The sequence below is a fragment of the Squalius cephalus genome (genome assembly GCF_949319135.1).
Source record: "Squalius cephalus genome assembly, chromosome: 20".
In the NCBI taxonomy this organism is placed as follows: Eukaryota; Metazoa; Chordata; class Actinopteri; order Cypriniformes; family Leuciscidae; genus Squalius; species Squalius cephalus.
Genome location: NC_137141.1, coordinates 17,664,350 through 17,684,609, shown reverse-complemented (window position 1 = coordinate 17,684,609; position 20,260 = coordinate 17,664,350). Strand labels below are relative to the sequence as shown.

Here is a 20,260-nt window from a genome sequence, read left to right as displayed (position 1 = left end):
GGCAACCCCCAGACTATGCTCCTGTGAGGAGTACAGTGTGGGAACAGGAAAAAAAAAAACACCTCAGCAACATTAACACATAATCAGTACACTCTACAACATGAACACACAAGACTTGCAACAGGGGAGGGGAGTGGGGGATGGAGGTAACCCAGCACAGGCAAGCAGCCATCCGGTCCTGCAGCCGTTCTCGGCGCTGGTCACAGACCCGCCTGTCAGACTGGTGGTACAAAGCGGCGAAGGCGAGGCGGGGGCGAGGCGGGGGCGGTGGCGGTGGCGGTGGGGGTTTGCATATATGTATAAATATGTAAGAGTTTGTGTATGTGTAGGCCTGGAGAGTCGCTACGCCTGGCATCATAATCTAGGTGCCTCAGTCCGCAGGATGGTCATAGCGATACACAGCAATAATACAATAATACTGTAGTCTGTACTGTAAATTAGGAGCTAAATAAATACATGAGTCACAGGTTTTCTATTTAAATAATATATATTACTATATTAGTCTTAAATTGTATTGCTTATGGCTGTGATTTCTACAAACCATGCATTTTACCAATGTGAAAGGCTCTGTTGTGAGTGTAAGGTTACTGTAAGATTAAGCTCTTACTGTAGTATAATATACTTGGGTGAATCTCACAAAGCATGTCAAGAACATACTTAGATCATTTTTCACCTTCAAAATATATATAAAAATATATATATTTTGCATTAAAAAATAAGGCCTATTTTTAAGACCATTAAGGCCCAGTTAAGCACATTCTCCATTCTCATTACCGTAATGCATTCAGATGCTAGTTTGTCATTTTCATTACTAATACAGTAAAGAACATCTTCCTGTCTTAACTTTTAAAAAATAAAAGCACAAAATAAAGGCATAAATTAAAACCAATACAACAATAACTTATTTTTTTTACTATGAAATGGAGGAATTGTGGTGAAACTATCATGCAAATTACATTACAACGCAATAACCCCTAAAGGTCCTAAAAGGGCTTTTTTCTTTATGCAAAATATAATTTTTTATTTTCATTCTCAGAACTTCCAGCTGACAAATAGAAAATAATGGGTAATTCTAACTCAGAATAATATAGTCTGTACAAAAAAAAAGCTGGTTTGAGATGTCTAAGAAACCTGTATTTTGTATTTACAATTGAATTCCAGAACTTATTAGCTCCTTCATGAAAACACCTAAGTCGTAGTTTCAGTGCAAGCAAAGAAAGAAGTCGCACGTCAGTGCTTGCTGGTAGTGTAACCATATGAAATAATTAATTAGAGTTATCTTTACACAAGGTCGTCACGCCTATAAATTAAGTTTTAATACTGTTATCATCAATCATGTATTTGATTGATCAGGTATTTGATTGGTTATTCTACATAGACTTTTGCTCCTCAGAATGATTTACACTCTGATTGGTCCGTATGTCCTATAGCAAACTGAACAAGGGCAGTACGAGCCCTCTGGTCGCATGCAGCACGGCTGCTGGGAGAGCAGATAAATACAGCGCTGTTACATCCACAAAAAAAAGCTGCACCATACCCAGCAGCAACATCCCGAGCATGTATCCCAGAAAAAGCAGACTGTGCCAGTTGCCATGAATCAGTGCCTTTGGGCCGTCAGGGTGCAAAACACACAGGAACCCTAATACGAGGGTACGTGACACTGTCAGAGTGTAGTAAAGGTCAAAGGTTGAGGCATGGCTTTGCTCCGTTTGGGAGACTTTAGCCAGCCAGGCAAGAGACAGGCTGTGGAGGACCAGGCTGAGAGGAGAGTAGACGTACTCCAGCGGCTCCATCACATGCAGTCCTTCACAGGCTGGAAAGAGAAAAATGCGATTAAAAATGGAATTACTGTTTTTAACAATCACAAGGACCCATTTCTCAATTGTGGCATCAAAACTCTTCACACAGTGAGCAACAACAGCAATCTATGTCAAGTCAAGTCAAGTCAAGTTTATTTATATAGCGCTTTTCACAACATAGGTTGTATCAAAGCAGCTTCACAGTATTAAATTAAAACAATACATCAATGTTTGTTTCTAGTGGAACGTCCACGTTTGGTAATGCTGATCAATAGTATCATTGATTGATTAATTAAATTAAATATCCCCAAATATCCCCAACTGAGCAAGCCAAAGGCAACATTGGCAAGGAACCGAAAAACTCCATCAGGTGACCTAATGGAGAAAAAAAAAATCTTGGGAGAACCCAGGCTCAGTCGGGGGCCAGTTCTCCTCTGGCGTTTATGAACTAGAGGTCGGATTTAACTGTAAGATTAAAAGTATTATATGAATGCCTGGCTGAAAAGATGCATCTTTAATCTAGTTTTAAACTGGGAGAGCGAGTCTGAGCAACGAACAGTATCAGGAAGACTATTCCAGAGTTTTGGAGCTAAATGTGAAAATGCTCTCCCTCCTTTGGTGGATCTGGATATCCTAGGTATGACCAAAAGCCTCGAATTTAGTGATCTTAAAGGTCCCGTATTATGCCCCTTTTCACAAGATGTAAAATAAGTCTCTGATGTCCCCAGAGTGTGTATGTGAAGTTTCAGCTCAAAATACCCAACAGATCATTTTTTACAGCATGTTTAAATTGTCATTTTTTGGGGCTCAGAAAAACGCGCTGTTTTAGTGTGTGCCCTTTAAATGCAAATGAGCTGCTGCTGGACGACACAGGGGGCGGAGCTTCATGAGATCGCGCTCAGTCTCTCAGGACAAATTCATCTCACGGAATGATGATAATATCAGAAACTCTCAGTAACGGTGTTCATTTCGAGTCGGACAATAATGCCTACAGAGTCAGAGTGCTGTATAGAGATGAAACAGGTATAGTTTAGTAGTTTAATTACGGTTATTATAACGTATTTGTCATCTGCTTGTATGTATCCATTATTTATTAATAGCCTACAAGTCTGCTGTTTCGGACCAGGTCCGAATGATGATCAAACATGTACTGATGAGTTTAATAAAGTTTATTGTACATCACACAAAAGATGAAGCGTCAGTTTTACTTCAGAAAATCACCGTAAGAGCTGAGTAAACACAGTAGGCTAAGTTATAAGAAGTGCGCAAGTAGCCAGTAGAGTTGAGGGAGCATTCCTGTGGGCGGAGGTTAGTCAAAAAACGGTTCTAGTGACATCAATAAAGAAGGAAGTAGAGGGGTGTAGTCCAAACGAGCCGTTCACTGTAGTCGACTTCTGTTAAATAAAATATCTCGCTTGGCATTGAACTTTGAGCTTTATAATTTTACAGATATTGTTTATGCTCTAACAGCAACATTACACACTAACTAAAGTTTGAAACATGGGATCACGAAGAACGGGACCTTTAAAGAGCGCAATGGATTATAGGGCGATAGAAGATCGGTTAAATAGACTGGAGCTAAGCCGTTTAGGGCTTTATAAGTCAGTAGCAATACCTTGTAATTAATACGGAACTTTATAGGTAACCAATGTAGTGATGATAAAATTGGTGTTATATGATCATATTTTCTTGATCTAGTTAGAACTCTAGCGGCTGCATTTTGGACTAACTGTAGCTTGTTTATTGAGGTTGCAGGACAACCAGCTAATAAAGCATTACAGTAATCTAGTCTCGAGGTCATGAATGCATAAACTAACTTTTCTGCATCAGAAACTGATAGCATGTTACGTAGCTTAGCAATGTTTCTAAGGTGGAAAAAGGCTGTTCTTGTAACATATGAAATATGATTGTCTTTGAACACCAGTATAATTTTGTAGTCGATCTAAGAGTATTGTGTGATCTATAGTATCGAACGCAGCACTAAGATCAAGTAAAACTAATATTGAGATACAGCCTTGGTCAGAAGCTAAAAGTAAATAATTTGTGATTTTAACGAGCGCAGTTTCAGTGCTATGATGCGGCCTGAATCCTGACTGAAACTTTTCATAGATGTCATTTTCATGCAAGAAAGAGCCCAGTTGGGCGGACACAACTTTTTCTAGTGTTTTAGACATAAAAGGTAGGCTAGATTTGAAATGGGTCTATAATTTGCTAGATTATGTGGATCTAATTGTGGTTTCTTAATGAGAGGTTTTATAACTGCCAGTTTAAATGTTCTTGGAACATGACCTAAAGATAAAGACGAGTTAATAATATTGAGAAGAGGCTCTTCCACTACAGGTAACACTTGTTTCAGTAGTTTAGTTGGTATAGGATCTAATAAACATGTTGTTGTTTTAGATGAAGTGATAAGTTTATTTAACTCTTTTTGTTCTATAGTTGTAAAGCACTGTAATTGTTCTTGCGGGGTGATAATTGAGGCTGAATTATAAGGCGCGATTGAGGATTGAACGTTTACAATTGTGGTTCTGATGTTTTCTATTTTCTCAGTGAAGAACTTCATGAAATCATTACTACTAAACTGTAACGGAATATTTTGTTCAGGAGACATCTGTTTATTTGTTAGTCTAGCCACGGTGTTAAATAAGAACCTAGGATTGTTTTGGTTGTTTTCTATTAGTTTGCGGAGATGCTCAGCCCTGGCCGCTTTTAGGGCCTTTTTATAACGTGACATACTGTCTTTCCATGCGATTCTAAAGACCTCTAAGTTAGTTTTTCTCCATTTACGCTCTAAATTACGGGTTTCTCTCTTTAGAACATGTGTAGTATTGTTGTACCATGGTGCTTTACTTTTCTCTCTGACCTTTTTTAATCTAATGGGTGCAACAATATCCAATGTTCCAGAGAGAATGGTGCTCATAGTGCTAGTTAATTCCTCAAGTTCATCTGTTTGTTTGGGTTCACTGAGCAGCTGAGACAGATCAGATAAGCAATTTAAAAAATTATCTATGGTGGATGGAAGGATTGTTCTGCCTAATCGATAACGCGGCGCAGCATGATATATTACAGGAGTACGTAATATGCAAGTTACCATGTAATGGTCAGTGACATCGTCACTTTGTGGAATGATATCTATATCGGTTGGATCGGTTCCATGTGATATAATTAAATCGAGTGTATGATTAAAACGATGAGTTGGTCCGGTAACGTTTTGCTTGACCCCAAGGGAGCTGTAAACGCAGCCCCTAACGCATCATTTGAATTATCTACGTGGATATTAAAGTCTCCAATGATTAATGCTTTATCGACATTAACTAATAGGTCTGAGAGAAAATCTGCAAACTCTTTTAGGAAATCAGCGTAAGGCCCAGGCGGTCTATATACGGTAGCCAAGGCTAGAGATAATAGGGATGTTTTTCGAACATCTAAGAGCATAACATTTAGTACAAGTACTTCAAACGAAATAAACTTATAGCCCGTTTTCTGAGTAACATTGAGAATATCTCTATAGATATTCGCCGCCACGACCAAACAGACGGGGCTCATGCTTATAACAGTATCCTGATGGAGTAGACTCATTTAGACTGAAATAATCATTTGGTTTAAGCCAGGTTTCAGTAAGGCAAAGTACATCAAAGCTATTATCTGTGACTATTTCATTTACAATAACTGCCTTAGGTGTGAGTGATCTAATGTTTAGAAGCAATTCAACAGCAATCTATGTGGGCTAAACTGCGGATAATTTACAGTCATGGCCATGACAAAATTTCGCAAAGTTTGCTACTTCAGTGTTTGTAGATTTTTTTTTTTTGTCTTATGTTTCTATGGTATACTAGCCTGGGTTTCCCCACACTGCCTTGCACGCAGCGTGATTTTATTCATGCTGCTAGGCAGCCTGGACACCATGGACCAGATTTTCCCCTCAAAAAGGGAACCAATCACAGAACGGGGAGGGAGCAGCAAGACGATGACGACGTCTATGCGACACACCGAAGCAGTTTGTTTATATCTATGGATCCAACATGGCATCAGACGCGAAGTTACCTTTCGATGCAGCCTTATAATGTTCTGAGTAGTTTAGAACGCAAGTTTATTTCGTCGTCTTCCTCGTCGAATTTCTGTCGCTCTACTACGTCATCTGGCATAATTGAAATGATTGGCTATGAGCTACATACAGGCGCATTTGATAGACATTCGTAGCGCCCAATAAACGGCTCTGGGCATTCGTAAACCACGCCTCAAATACGAGAAAATGAACACGTGGTTCCCAGACCACGTCACAATGAGAAGAGGTCTGACGTTAGCCAGACTAATGGTATACCGGAAAACAATAAAACTTATGAAATGCTTAAAGGCTTTTATTGGCAAAAACATTCAATGTATGCTGAGTCAATATCTACAGTGTTGCCCCTTCTTCTTCATAACCTCTGCAATTCACTCCAGCATCCTGGATATCATCTTCTGGGCCAAATCCTGACTGATAGCGATCCATTCTCACCTTATTAGTGCTTAGAGTTAATCAAGGATTAAGGATTGACTACAGGTTCTCTAGTCTATAGGATTAAAATCCAGGGAGTTGCCTGGCCACAAATCCAAAATTTCAATGTAATGATCTCCATGCCACTTCATTATCACTCTTGCATGGATCTGATCACTCTGCACAATAATCTAAGAACTATGTGAATCTGCACCACAACAACCGAAGCAGCAAACTTTGTTTTGGCCATGACTGTATCATTGATTTGACACAAAATACATTCAATGACTACATCTTTCAAATGACATGAATGAATTATTTTCTCACTCAGACACAACCACCATCAAAACTCTATGTACCTACAGAACAATTTTCAAAACTGAATAAGATATCAAATTTTTACATTTCTACAGTAACACCATATTCAAATATTTTCCAAATCTAAAAAATGAAACCATCAAAACAATTTGATGTTAAGATGTCAAGGCCCGTTCACACCAACGACGATAGCTATAACAATAAAGATATTGTTTTAAAAATCATTCCAAATGTAAAAGAATAGCAGAGTCCACACCATAACTATAACGATAACGGCACAGAGAAAGATATTGTTGGAATCACTTTCACAATGATTTTTTTTTTCTGATGAATCAAAAAAACATTGACAGCCAATCAGAATCCAACAGACTTTAAAGAGCTTGAGCATTTAAAGTGGCAGATGACATATTTGCAGCGCGTGCTTATAATAAACAGAATGTTATCTTGTGTTGGTGTGGATGCTAATATAGTTTCCACTGTATCTTCATAGTTATCATTCTTGAGCTGAACGAGTCTTTAGTCTTTCCATTATACAAAAGACAACTTAGGAATAATTTTGTACTGTAATGTAAACATGGACCATGTAACATATATTGCATTTTGGATTTGAAATTCACTGCTGTGCCAAGCTGAAAGTTGGGTAGGAGAGCTGTGTGAAGAGTTTTGGGGGGAAAAAAAATATTGAGAAATGTGTCCCAGTGAAACGTCCCATATTTGAAGCCATCATACCTGTCACGCTGACGGAGGCGAAGGTGAGAACTGTCAGAAGGCAGGAGACATGGATGGAGCCTGGCATATTCAGTGCAAACAGGTGACCCAAGCTCACACTGACCATTGGGAGGAAGCGAGCGATTAGAGGGTACAGGCCAGAGTGGGAACAGCCTTCAGCCCATACGGCCAGAACACACTGGACGCTCCCGCAAACTGCCGGCACAAACAAACGCTCGGCTAGCCTCAGTGAAAAAGGTTTCAAGTGGATCAGACCCACACCATGCAAAGCTAGCAGTGCCATGAGATTCAGAAGTACCTGGAGGGAACAAAGCAGGAGTAAGAGGAAGTTCAATGCACCTAAAACGACACATAAATGTCAGGAGAGTCATACTGCAAACTTTTCATTGTGTATAAAAACACTAAAGCCAATTTTAGAGGAAATGATAAACATAATGGATGCTAATGTTACATGAAAAGCAGTAACAGCTGCTGTATCAAACTATTTTAAAGAACATTTTATAAATCATTATACATGCCGTTTTATGACCACATTTAATACACTGAATATTGTATTGGTGTAGTTTAAAAAAGTTTAGGTCATTTTACACACCACAAGTCTACAAATGGTGAATTTATAAGAACTTTAACCAGTCACAGCACACAAATCTACACTTTCCTACAGTACAGTGGGGTCCAAAAGTCAGAGATTACATAGCAAATCCCAGAAATAAACAAGGTTTTTTTAAAAAAAAACATGAATTTAATACGAACTATTTTGAATTCTGCTCTGTTTCTAGGTCACTAATCAAATAATTTGTGACATTGATCATGTGACTCGGATTACATTCAAATTACATATTCAATCTATATAGAATGTACCTTTTCCACAGTCGTAAAGTAATTACTTATTCAAAAGAAGCACTTACTGTCTAGAGAGTGTGAATTTGCACACAGCCGTGGAGTGCATGCAAAAGAGATGTCTTTCCAAATGCAAAGACATTCTGGTTTTCATATACATTTTTTAAATTCAATGTTTTACTCAAATTGTTTTACTCAATGTGATACTGATTTAATTTGTAACAAAAAGAGTACTACATTATAAAACTGCGAAAAGCACGCATTTTTACCAGTAGTCTCAGACTCTGAACCCACTGTAAATATACATTTTCTGTCGATTTGTCAAATCTTATCTGCACCCTAAATTTAGAGCCAGCCATAAATGCAAATAAACAAACACTAAAAGGACTCCTAAAAAGGAGTTTATAGCACGAGTCCAGCGATCACATGTAGCACACGTAATGATTCATCCGAGAGCTGCCCAGTCTTGTGCTTTACACCCTACAGATAATCAATACGCACATTCAGATATATTCATAACATTGATGATGATACAGTATATATGCCCATTTCTCATGACTTTAAATAGTGATGGTCCATTTAACATAATCCTTGTTTAATCCTTGTCCCCGTTAATATTAATTGTGTAAAAAAACAGCAGCTTAGACATATGGGTCAATGACGTGACGGGTCATTTTTTTGTCCAAAGGCCTTAATAATAATAAAAAAACAAATATATAACATCCAAAGTATGTAAGGTAGTACAACTTGATCTCTTTTACTGAATCCAAAAGGTTTTAATTATATTTTACTACATATAAAGGTATTTTAAAGATTTTGAAGTGTCAAAAGGTCATTCGGTTTAACCGTCCGAAGGCCAATACAGCAATTTCATTTGTGATTAAAGCATCTTAAAATTTAATAAATTTATATATTTTTTATTCTGGCATGATTTTATAACATTATATATCAACATAGTGCAAAATGGTATTACAATTATGTGTAGAAGTCATTGCTTTGTTATGAGAAAGAATGTCCGGAAAAATGATTTTCATTGATGTCATTCAGAGTAACCAATATAAAGGGCTCCATTTTGGATCAAGTCATGTGGTCAATATTATGTGACAGGATGTGACAGGATGTGATCATTCAGACACCTGCAAAGGACCGCATGGTTGTGAAGCAAAGTAATTATCTCTCTCTTAACTATTAGAAAAATTCATGTTTTCACTTGCTCATACGTATGTCCCCAAATATCAGGTCATTCGGTACAACTGCTATAAAACATGGATAATGTTGTAATATTTTAAAAACTTTTACTAAATATAAAATGTTTGATTGTTCTTTTGGTAGCTAGCTAGCTAACTAACCAGCTAGGCAGCTAGATATCAGCCTGTTAGCATTGAATGAAGATTTTGTCATTCGTTATAACCAAAAGAGTCATTCGGTTAAACCGAAATTTTGGTTATAACGAATGACTTACTGGTTGTATCGAATGACAGCAATGTATGTTGGTCATATTTGTACATATCTGGAATAAATAAATACAACATTTTATTAATAGAAAATGTGCAGAGTATATTATTATAAAATTTAAAATATAATTTTGACTGAATTTTGACCTTTTTTTTATAATTATATCACTTCTGGGCAAGGATCAATGCTGATCCTGTTAAAAAAGAACAGATGCTCGCCAAAAGAAGGGAAAGGTATCATTTGTTTTTATTATTTATATTATTATATTCAATAATATAGGTGCCTGAAAGTACCCCATAGACATACTATGGTGAAGGGAATGCCCAAAAAACCTGGATGTTTATCCTACTATAGTAAATTGCATAGGGATTTTGTATTGAACATGATTTTGCAGCACAGTGTCATAGAGACAAGTGGGTGGGCTCATTTTACTCAGGCAATCAATCAGTCTTTCAAGATCATCATGAAGCCATTAAGCCACACCATAGCAACCATTAAGAGCACCCTAGCAACCCAAACAGAGAGGGATATCTTCAAATCCAAAAATTTTTCATGAATTTATAGCATAGCAGCTCATTGTTTAACAATTTAAACACTTGTTCCAAGACCAATTAAATGCTTTAATGTTTTAGGGCCCTATCTTGCACCCAGCGCAATTGACTTTGTACACCGATGCATGTATAATTCCTATTTTGCACCCGCGCACAGCAAAATTTTCCCTCCAAAGACGCACGCTGGTAAATTTGGAAATGAACTTGCGCTCCCAGGGGCGGTTCAGGGAAAAGAGGAGGCGTGTTCCGGCACAAACGTTCCCTGGTGCTATTTTGCAGGTTTAGAAAACAATTCCGCCACTGACCAGGAAAAACCTAGTCTAAAGTCAGTTAGTGTCAGTCAGGCGTGTTGCGCATGTTATTCATATGCTATTTTAAGGGCGCATGCTTGGCCATAATCAATGTATTGTGTGCACCACGCATACACTTTGATTGTCTCATCTACACAGAAGCAGATAAATCATTAATTTTTGCAAATCATACATTATTACAAGGAAAGATATTAACACACGAGGGAAATCATTGTTGTGTCCATGAAGATGTGAAAAAATAGGCATAAATCTAGCTTACACATTTACCCAAATTATCATACGCCTGTTTAACCGAAGCTAATTTGGGTGTGTTTCTCCATCCCCAATGTCACTTCTCTGTGTTTTACGGCCCTGACGAGAATGTCGGTCTCCTCGGCTGTGAACCGCTCCTGGCGTGCGTCTGGCAAATCCGCCGTTATAATAGCAATCCGCCATGGAACAAGCGCGCCTGCTCTTAAAGGGAATGTGAGATGTCGCTCTGATTGGTTTATTTCACGTTACGCCCAACCACACCTATGAATAATGAAGCTACTTCAGACCAACCCATTTTAGATTAGTCGGGCGCAAGGGTCATTTATCCCGCCGGTATAATAGCAACAGTGCCCAAGACCCGCCCACAAAGTTACTTGCGTTTCACGTTTGATACTTGCGTTTCAGATCGTTAAAATAGCCCTTATATAATGGTAGGGGAAACACCGCTATTATATTAACAATATTGTTAATATATATTAACAATAAAATGTGCTTCTGAAGCTATTTGTGTCTGTTTATTGTCTTAAATATTCATGATGTCAAGGGCAGCAGACATGGTCATTCGGTATAACCGGCCTTGGTCATTTGGTAAAACCGATATAGTAAATATTTAAATTCGAATAATATTGTTTTTAATAACTAAAGGAACTACAATAATACAAATATAAAGCAGATAAGGCTTTTTTTTTTACATTTCCCCTTTTCTCCTTTCCCTGTGCAATGTTTTACTTGAATATGTTGGAGTGTTTAGAGTAGTCCAATAAATGATTACATTTATGAGATCAGTGATAATTTTATTTAATATTTCTTCTGTGGTACACACTATATACTATCTCAACATCAATGTCAAATCAGTTTTTTTCATGAATAATTATCTGCAAATTAATAATTTTAGATATATTCATGGTTAAACCAAATTACTTTTTTGGTGACAAATTTTGTCCATCTTGTAAAAAATGACAAAAAACAGTGTTAATTGATTGTACAAACCACAAAATCTTATTGTTAACACCTAGGTAAACTAAAAAATGGTTTCAAATATAGTTATATCTCCATTCTATTTTTTTACACTTTTAAAACCCTTATTTGTCAATGACCCATATACTGCAAAATATCTTTGTGAGTAAATACATTTTTTTGGTCTCCTTTTAAGCTTTAAAATTGACTCCATTCAATTCACTCAGGTTCTTCAAAACTGGCCAGAACTTTCTGCACTGACCCCAAATGCATGACTAGAAAGCCTGCAAAATCATCTGATCATTACTTACATAAGGCAACTCTAAAATATGCATGCAGATCATAAAACAGATGTAGAACTGATAAAGATGAACTGATAAAGATGTAGCTGTATGAGCACAATACCTGTATGAATGCAAGTGGCACCGCATAAGGATAGTGATACTGGGGAATGAAGATCCTGCTTACAAAACTGTGTAGATTATCCGCCAGAGCGTACACAATCACAGCCACCAGGGCCGCGATGCACAGCAGGAGTGGCACCAGGGGTTTACACACTTCATACACACAAGCTCTGAGAGCATGCGGCGTATGCATCTGCCACCATGCCGAACTAAAACACAAATGGACAGACAGTAAAATAAATATGGCTTAATATTATTGTCATTTTTGCACCTAAGAATATCACATTCAAGATACTGATTAAGTAATAGCATAATTTCACAAGCACTGATTATAAAGATGATTTGATCTCCATTATTTGCAAGCAAGTATTCACAATCAAAAATTTGATCTCACCATCTGGACACCAGATTTTGCCATGGGTCCATACTAGTGGTCCACCCACCCCGGGACCGGTGGAGTGGAAATCGGTTTTGGATTTTGACCCCTTTAAGGCATCAGGGGTTGGAGGATGGACATAAAATTACCTGTACACAAAAGACAAGTAATCAGAAATAATGAAAAAAAACAATTAAAGCTAAAAATAATAAAGACACAGACCATTATTTTAGCCAATAATCATTTAAGCAATTTAAACAAAAAACATAACCATATGTCATGTTTTGTCCTGTAAATGTCATTTAAAACGCTTAACTTTTTTATTCAAATTAATTTAAAATGAAAGCCCTTAATTCAAATAAATCGAAATAAAATAAAAATGTAAAGTCAAATCAAATAGAATCAAAATATCAAATAGAATCAAAATAAATTATCTAAGCAGATTTAAAATATATTTTAAAATAAATAAATAAAATATATTATACAGAAAAGATTATCAACTCACATTGCTTCATGAGACCTTGTCAATCCATTACATATTTCCACCACGGATTGATTGAGATTTGTTTAGTTTCTGTCACGAAACGAGCACGGGTGTATGAGCTGTTGTCACTCTGTGAGTTAAAAATACAAATAAGTTTAACTAACTTCCCTCGATGATAGATTTTCTTTCCGCCGTTAAGATCAGTGTTTTATCCTGGATTTAGTTCTTTCCTTTGATTGGCCCCCTCTCGTTTGAGTGCATTGAGAGCATAAACTGACTCTATGCGAGCCTGCGATAGGCTCAAAGCAGAGGACAGGCGGTGTTAATGATTGAAACGTCACCTCGCATCGGTAAGTTGGGTAAACACTAGTCTCCTGACCTTGACGCAGTGTTGTTGTTGTGTGCTACACTTTGCACAAATAATTAATCAAGCAGGTGACTAACAATTTGGACGTGTTATGCATTATTGCTTTGTAAAATACATTGTGCAGTGAGAATATAAATATGAAATTCTCTGGAACCTCATAGTTTGATCATGCTGCTATGTACTTAAGACGACTGCCTCTCTTTATTGGACAGATAACGTGTGGTTATACAAGACAATATTTGTTTGCCAAACTTTTCTATGTAATGCATTGACAATGCTTCCCATAAACTTTAGCTACTGGCTGCAAACAATGTAAAAGCATAATTGCACAATGTACAAATATTATGTCATTTTGAATGTTAGCCATGAAAGTAACTAGTAAATAATATTAATGTTGCCAAATAGTCAAGAAATTAGGAAAAGGTAAAGGTAGTAGGTAAAGTAACTGAGCAGTGAGCACACTGACAGTTTCTTGACTTGACTTCATAAACAGCGTTTGAATACGAAGGCCCTTCCTAAGGATGTTTTCTGATTTCATAAAGGTCGAAAAAGGGATCTCAGCAGACAAGACCTTTTGAATATGCTCTCCTATCTTTATATTTGAGCAAGGAGCTGAGAGTGACTGAACATGAGTGACTCACAGTCTATGGGAATAAATACAGATCATTTCATGTTATGCTTGAGAGTTAATATGGCTTCCTCCAATAAAATGTAGACATATAACACAGAGAGGGTAAACAAAACATCCATTAAGTCCATGATAAATCACTAATAACAAAACAAACATTTCTGTCTGAATATGTGTGCTCACAATCAGGTATTTTTTGTGGCTAGCAGCTGGATCCACAGAATAAAAGGAGAAATGTACTGAGGGTAAACAAGCACATTATATCCATGATGAGAATAGAACAGAGAGTCAATGCAATATCACCATGACAACCCAGTACTTATTAATCAGGTCAAATATCAGTAAGAACACCGCTATGGTGAGGTCATAGTACTGATGAATGCCAGTGATGGGTCGATGAACGAAAGGACATTCCCTTAAGCAGGGCCATCTCTAGGGGTGAAATGTGGTGACAATTATAGATCCAGCAAAATCCAGCAGTTTTACCATATAGGCCCATGTTGTATGAATAATTATAATATTTATATTAGTTGTATGCCTGAGATTTGAATAAAAACCACAAAAACATGCAATTTGGTTAATAACTGACATTCTTGTCAATTTCTAAATGTCTACTTTTTGATTTGTGGATTATAACAGACTGATGGGGGGGGGGAAACATTATTTTGCTTTTTTTTTTATTTAAAAAAAAAATTTATTTAACAATTTATTGCTTTTTATTAGTTTTTATTAGTTGTAATTTTTATATAAACATTCAACTTTTAAAATAAAGGTTTTACAACAACATCACCATCTTCTGTTATATGTGGGCCTCCATGCTCATCTATTGTACAGTAGGCTATATGATATTGGTGGAGGGTGGTGGGGGCCCACATCAATATTTTTTCGGGGGGCCCGAATCCTCTAGCTATGGCCCTGCTCTTAAGTCATCATTAACTGACCCTTGTCACGGTGTGGGTTTTGTGTCTTGTTCCTTGTTAGTGTCTGTCATATTATTCCCTGCTTGTCATGTGATCCTGCCATGTGTCTTGTCATGTTCAGTTGTTCCCCGTTATGTTGATTAGTCTTCACAGGTGTTTCAGTTTACCACACCCCCCTTGTTATCTTGTTTAGCTTGTGTTCCCTATATATATACCCTGTCTGTTTTAGTATGTGTCATGGAGTCCTTGTCTATTATCACACCACTTCCGTATTCTGCCTTGTTGCCGGTTTTGTATTTGTTTTATGTTTTGGACTGCTTCTTTGGTTTTGACCCCTGCCTGGACTGTTTGTGAGTAAGGATTTCCCTATTAAACATTTCATACTGCACCCTTGGATCTTTCCCTTCCCTTGTTCCAGTGGTCCCGAGTCCGGTGGTCCCGAGTCCGGTGGTCCCGAGTCCTGTGGTCCCAGTTCCGGTGGTCCCAGTTCCGGTGGTCCAAGTTCCGGTGGTTGTCCCCGAACAGCCCGCTGTCGTCCCGAAGGCCGTGCCCGAGCAGCCCGCTGTTGCCATAGCGGCTGAAAAACTATTGGATTATTTTTCTACGCTATTCAATATCCTAGAAATTCCCAGGAGTGTTCACGTCACGTCTACCGATCCAAAGACCGTTCACGTCACGTCTGCCGATCCAGAGACCGTTCACGCCACGTCTGCCGATCTAGAGATTACTCATGTCACGTCTGTCGAGCCTGTGTCTTTGGACAAGATGGCCGTCGCCGAGCCTGTGTCTTCGGACAAGATGGCCACCGCCGAGCCTGTTCACGTCACGTCTGTCGAGCCTGTGTCTTCGGACAAGATGGCCGCTGCCGAGCCGGTGGTATCTGTTCCTGAGCCGGTGTCTGTGTCTGTTCCTGAGCCGGTGGTGTGGTGTCTGTTCCTGAGCCGGTGGTGTGGTGTCTGTTCCTGAGCCGGTGGTGTGGTGTCTGTTCCTGAGCCGGTGGTGTGGTGTGGGTTCCTGAGCCGGTGGTGTGGGTTCCTGAGCCGGTGGTGTCTGTTCCTGAGCCGGTGGTGTGGTGTCTGTTCCTGAGCCGGTGGTGTGGTGTCTGTTCCTGAGCCGGCGGTGTCTGTTCCTGAGCCGGTGGTGTGGGTTCCTGAGCCGGTGGTGTGGTGTCTGTTCCTGAGCCGGTGGTGTGGTGTCTGTTCCTGAGCCGGTGGTGTGGTGTCTGTTCCTGAGCCGGTGGTGTGGTGTCTGTTCCTGAGCCGGTGGTGTGGGTTCCTGAGCCGGTGGTGTGGGTTCCTGAGCCGGTGGAGTCTGTTCCAGTTCCTGAGCCGGTGGTGTGGGTTCCTGAGCCGGTGGAGTCTGTTCCAGTTCCTGAGCCGGTGGAGTCTGTTCCAGTTCCTGAGCCGGTGGTGTGGTGTCTGTTCCTGAGCCGGTGGTGTGGTGTGGGTTCCTGAGCCGGTGGTGTGGGTTCCTGAGCCGGTGGTGTGGGTTCCTGAGCCGGTGGTGTGGGTTCCTGAGCCGGTGGTGTGGGTTCCTGAGCCGGTGGTGTGGGTTCCTGAGCCGGTGGTGTGGGTTCCTGAGCCGGTGGTGTGGGTTCCTGAGCCGGTGGTGTGGGTTCCTGAGCCGGTGGTGTGGGTTCCTGAGCCGGTGGAGTCTGTTCCAGTTCCTGAGCCGGTGGTGTCTGTTCCAGTTCCTGAGCCGGTGGTGTCTGTTCCAGTTCCTGAGCCGGTGGTGTGGTGTCTGTTCCTGAGCCGGTGGTGTGGTGTCTGTTCCTGAGCCGGTGGTGTGGTGTGGGTTCCTGAGCCTGTGGTGTGGGTTCCTGAGCCGGTGGTGTGGTGTGGGTTCCTGAGCCGATGGTGTGGGTTCCTGAGCCGGTGGTGTGGGTTCCTGTTCCTGAGCCGGTGGTGCCAGTTCCAGTGCCTGAGCCGGTGGTTCCAGTGCCTGAGCCGTTGGTGCCAGTTCCAGTGCCTGAATCGATGGTGCCTGTTCCTGAGCCGGTGGTGCCAGTTCCAGTGCCAGTTCCGGTCGTCTCCGCCCTGGCCGCCCGAGGGGTCGTCTCCGCCCTGGCCGCCCGAGGGGAAGTCTCCGCCCTGGCCGCCCGATGGACTGTCTGCTCCGCCCTGGCCGCCCCGATGGACTGTCTGCTCCGCCCGATGGACTGTCTGCTCCGCCCTGGCCGCCAGATGAACTGTCACTCCCTGTTCCCGTTTCCCTCCATGGACCTGGCCCCCCTTCCCTCCACCACTCCACCTCCCGCCTGGATTTTTGTTTGGTCTGTCACATCTTGTAGCGTCTGGTAGCCGCTCCGTAGAGGGGAGGTTATGTCACGGTGTGGGTTTTGTGTCTTGTTCCTTGTTAGTGTCTGTCATATTATTCCCTGCTTGTCATGTGATCCTGCCATGTGTCTTGTCATGTTCAGTTGTTCCCCGTTATGTTGATTAGTCTTCACAGGTGTTTCAGTTTACCACGCCCCCCTTGTTATCTTGTTTAGCTTGTGTTCCCTATATATATACCCTGTCTGTTTTAGTATGTGTCACGGAGTCCTTGTCTATTATCACACCACTTCCGTATTCTGCCTTGTTGCCGGTTTTGTATTTGTTTTATGTTTTGGACTGCTTCTTTGGTTTTGACCCCTGCCTGGACTGTTTGTGAGTAAGGATTTCCCTATTAAACATTTCATACTGCACCCTTGGATCTTTCCCTTCTTCCCGAGGGTGGATCGTGACAACCCTCATGTCATTTAAAATATTCTTTAAAAAAAAAAAAAAAATCACAGAAAATGTACAACATTTGAGCTGTATGAAAGAGGCTGCATTTATTTGATCAAAATACAACTAATATTGTGAAATATTAGAGGAACTGAGGAATTGTTTTCTATTTTAATATCTAAGTGTAAGTCATTGGTAACGCTTAATTTGTCACATGATCCTTCATTCTAATGCCGATTTGGTGCTATATCAAATATTATTGGTGCTCAAATATTAATGATGATTCTTATTATCAATGTTGAAACCCATTTCCGCTGCTTAATGTTTTTGTGGAACCAGTGATGCATTCTTTGATTTATATAGAATTTATTCATATAGAAGAACAGCATTTTTAAAAAAAAAATCTTACTTATCCCAGACTTTTAAACGGGAGTGTATCGTTTTCAACTAAAATATTAAGCAACAAAAACTGTTTCAACATTGATAGTAAAGTCTCTTGAGCACCAAATCAGCATTTTAGAATTATTTCTGAAAGATCAAGTGACACTGAAGACTAATGTCTGCTGAATTAAAATATATAGAATAGAAAGAGTAGAACGGAAAGAAAAACAAAAGTTTTTTTTTTTTTTCTTCCCACAATGACATGCAGAGAACGATTTGACAACCACATAATTGTAAAATTCTACTTGCATACCTGTAGATTTGGGTGTATCAGAGCAAAGAAATGCTGTAGGGAGTGAGTGTATTTTGCCTGCTGTTGGTTTGAGTGTGTGTATCAGGATGGTTGTATTCTCTCTCTTACCTTTTGGCCCATAGAGAGAGAGAGCGAGAGAGAGCGCTTCGGTTCCGAATGACTCCCATCCAAAACCATGGGTATTGTAATTTTGATATTAATCATCACTTGTCCTCTGGTGATTCATGAATCTGTGTGAAACTGCTGATTGCATTAGCTAGAATATTATACAGAATACACATCAATTGCTTGCCAGAATTCTCCCTTGATTCCTTAAACATTTCTAAGGATGAGGTCATGATGGAAAAGCAAAATGTCTGGAATAGATGGAATGAATGCAAAGGCAGGCTTGATGCATGGATGCAAAGGGATTTGTCTATCTTTGGAAGAATTTATTTAACTAAAATGGAAAGTCTCTCTAGGTGTATCTATCCTGCATCTTGTCTCTCCATTTCTAATAGAGCTATTAAGACCATTAATCAAATTAATTTCAAATATATAAGGAGAAAACGTGTGCACTATATAAAGAGGGCAAATCTTATACAAGATTATGAAAATGGTGGATTACAAACCTTTGACTTCTATTGTATAAATGGTATGTTGAAGGTCAAATGGCTTAAAAATGTTATAACAAATGAAACTAATTTCTGGTTTTGCATTGCCAGAGGTATATTTAGAAAATTGGGTGGAATTGATTTTCTACTTAGATGTGATTTTACTGTTTCCAGACTGCCAATCAAATTATCTTCCTTTCACCAGCAGATTTTGTTATATACTGCATGGAAGTTATTATATAACCACAACTTTTCTCCACATAATCCCTATATGGAACAACAGATTTATTGTATCTAGATACAAGTCTCTATGTGTTCTTGATTGGCTTGAAAAGGGTATTTGGTCAGTTCTTCATTTAATGGATGAAGATGGAAGATTGTTAACTTTTAGAGACTTTTGTACTAAATATAATTTACAATGTGAATGCAAACAATTTGAGCGTGTCTTAAATGCCATTCCAAAAAGTTTTATAAATTTTGTACAAAACGCTTCTGTCAACATGCCAGATGGATCTTGTGAACTCCCATCCCTTCTCTTCAATGGTAATGACCTCAGGGCAATGCTTCCCAACAAACGTATTCGCTCTTGTTTCAATTCTATATTATATCCGACATTTCTGTATAATAACTGTGTTTTGCAAGCTTATGATAAACCATTTGTTAAAAAATTGCGAACACAGTATATTAGCTTTCCAGTGGCTCCTAAAGCTAAGGAAACCCATTTTAAAATATTCAATGGGGTATACCCGTCAAGTGAAATTTTAAGACAACGGTTTAATTTTGAAGAAAATGCCTGTATTTTTTGTCAAGTTGACATAGATCATCTGATCATCTTTATTTTCTTGTGTTTTTTCTTGTGTTTTTTTTTTTTTCTTGTGTTTGTGCATTGACTTCCATAGTATATTTTTTTCCTACTATGGAAGTCAATGGGACCCAGAAACTGCCTGGTTACTGACATTCTTCTAAATATCTTCCTTTGTGTTCAGCAGAAGAAAGAAATTCATACAGGTTTGAAACAACATGAGGGGGAGGATATGATGACAGAAATTTCATTTTAAAGTGAACTATTCCTTTAAGCCACATTAAGCGTATTATGAAAAGAACGCTTGATTACGCTGTTTTAGCAGACTATACTGCCATCTAGTGGTAGCAGGTTTTCTCACACAGCTGTGTGTGGATCATACAAGGCTAAACCGACGAAATGAAAGTCTCAAAATCCAGTTGAATCAAATAGGATTGACTCAGAAAGAGTCATGAATGCACGCGCGTCACCTGATCCACAATGCACATCTTACTTGTTGCATGTACATATTCTGACCTACATTAATACAAAATCGAGGTTTTGTATCATGTCTCTATTTGTACAAAATGCTGCACATTCATGCATTTCTGGATTT

General features: G+C 39.2%; 1 protein-coding gene across 1 annotated transcript; it reads right to left on the bottom strand.

Annotated features, from left to right (window-relative positions):
• Nucleotides 1–912: 912 nt before the first annotated feature.
• LOC307148495 (solute carrier family 35 member D3) lies at nt 913–13,228 on the bottom strand. The gene is made up of 5 exons (XM_079854101.1): nt 12,975–13,228; nt 12,488–12,618; nt 12,095–12,302; nt 7,324–7,621; nt 913–1,813 (listed from the first exon to the last, which is right to left on the bottom strand). The coding sequence occupies exons 2-5, from the start codon at nt 12,517–12,519 to the stop codon at nt 1,425–1,427; spliced, it is 927 nt and encodes a 308-aa protein (XP_079710227.1). The 5' UTR covers nt 12,520–12,618; nt 12,975–13,228; the 3' UTR covers nt 913–1,424.
• Between the last annotated feature and the right edge of the window lie 7,032 nt (nt 13,229–20,260).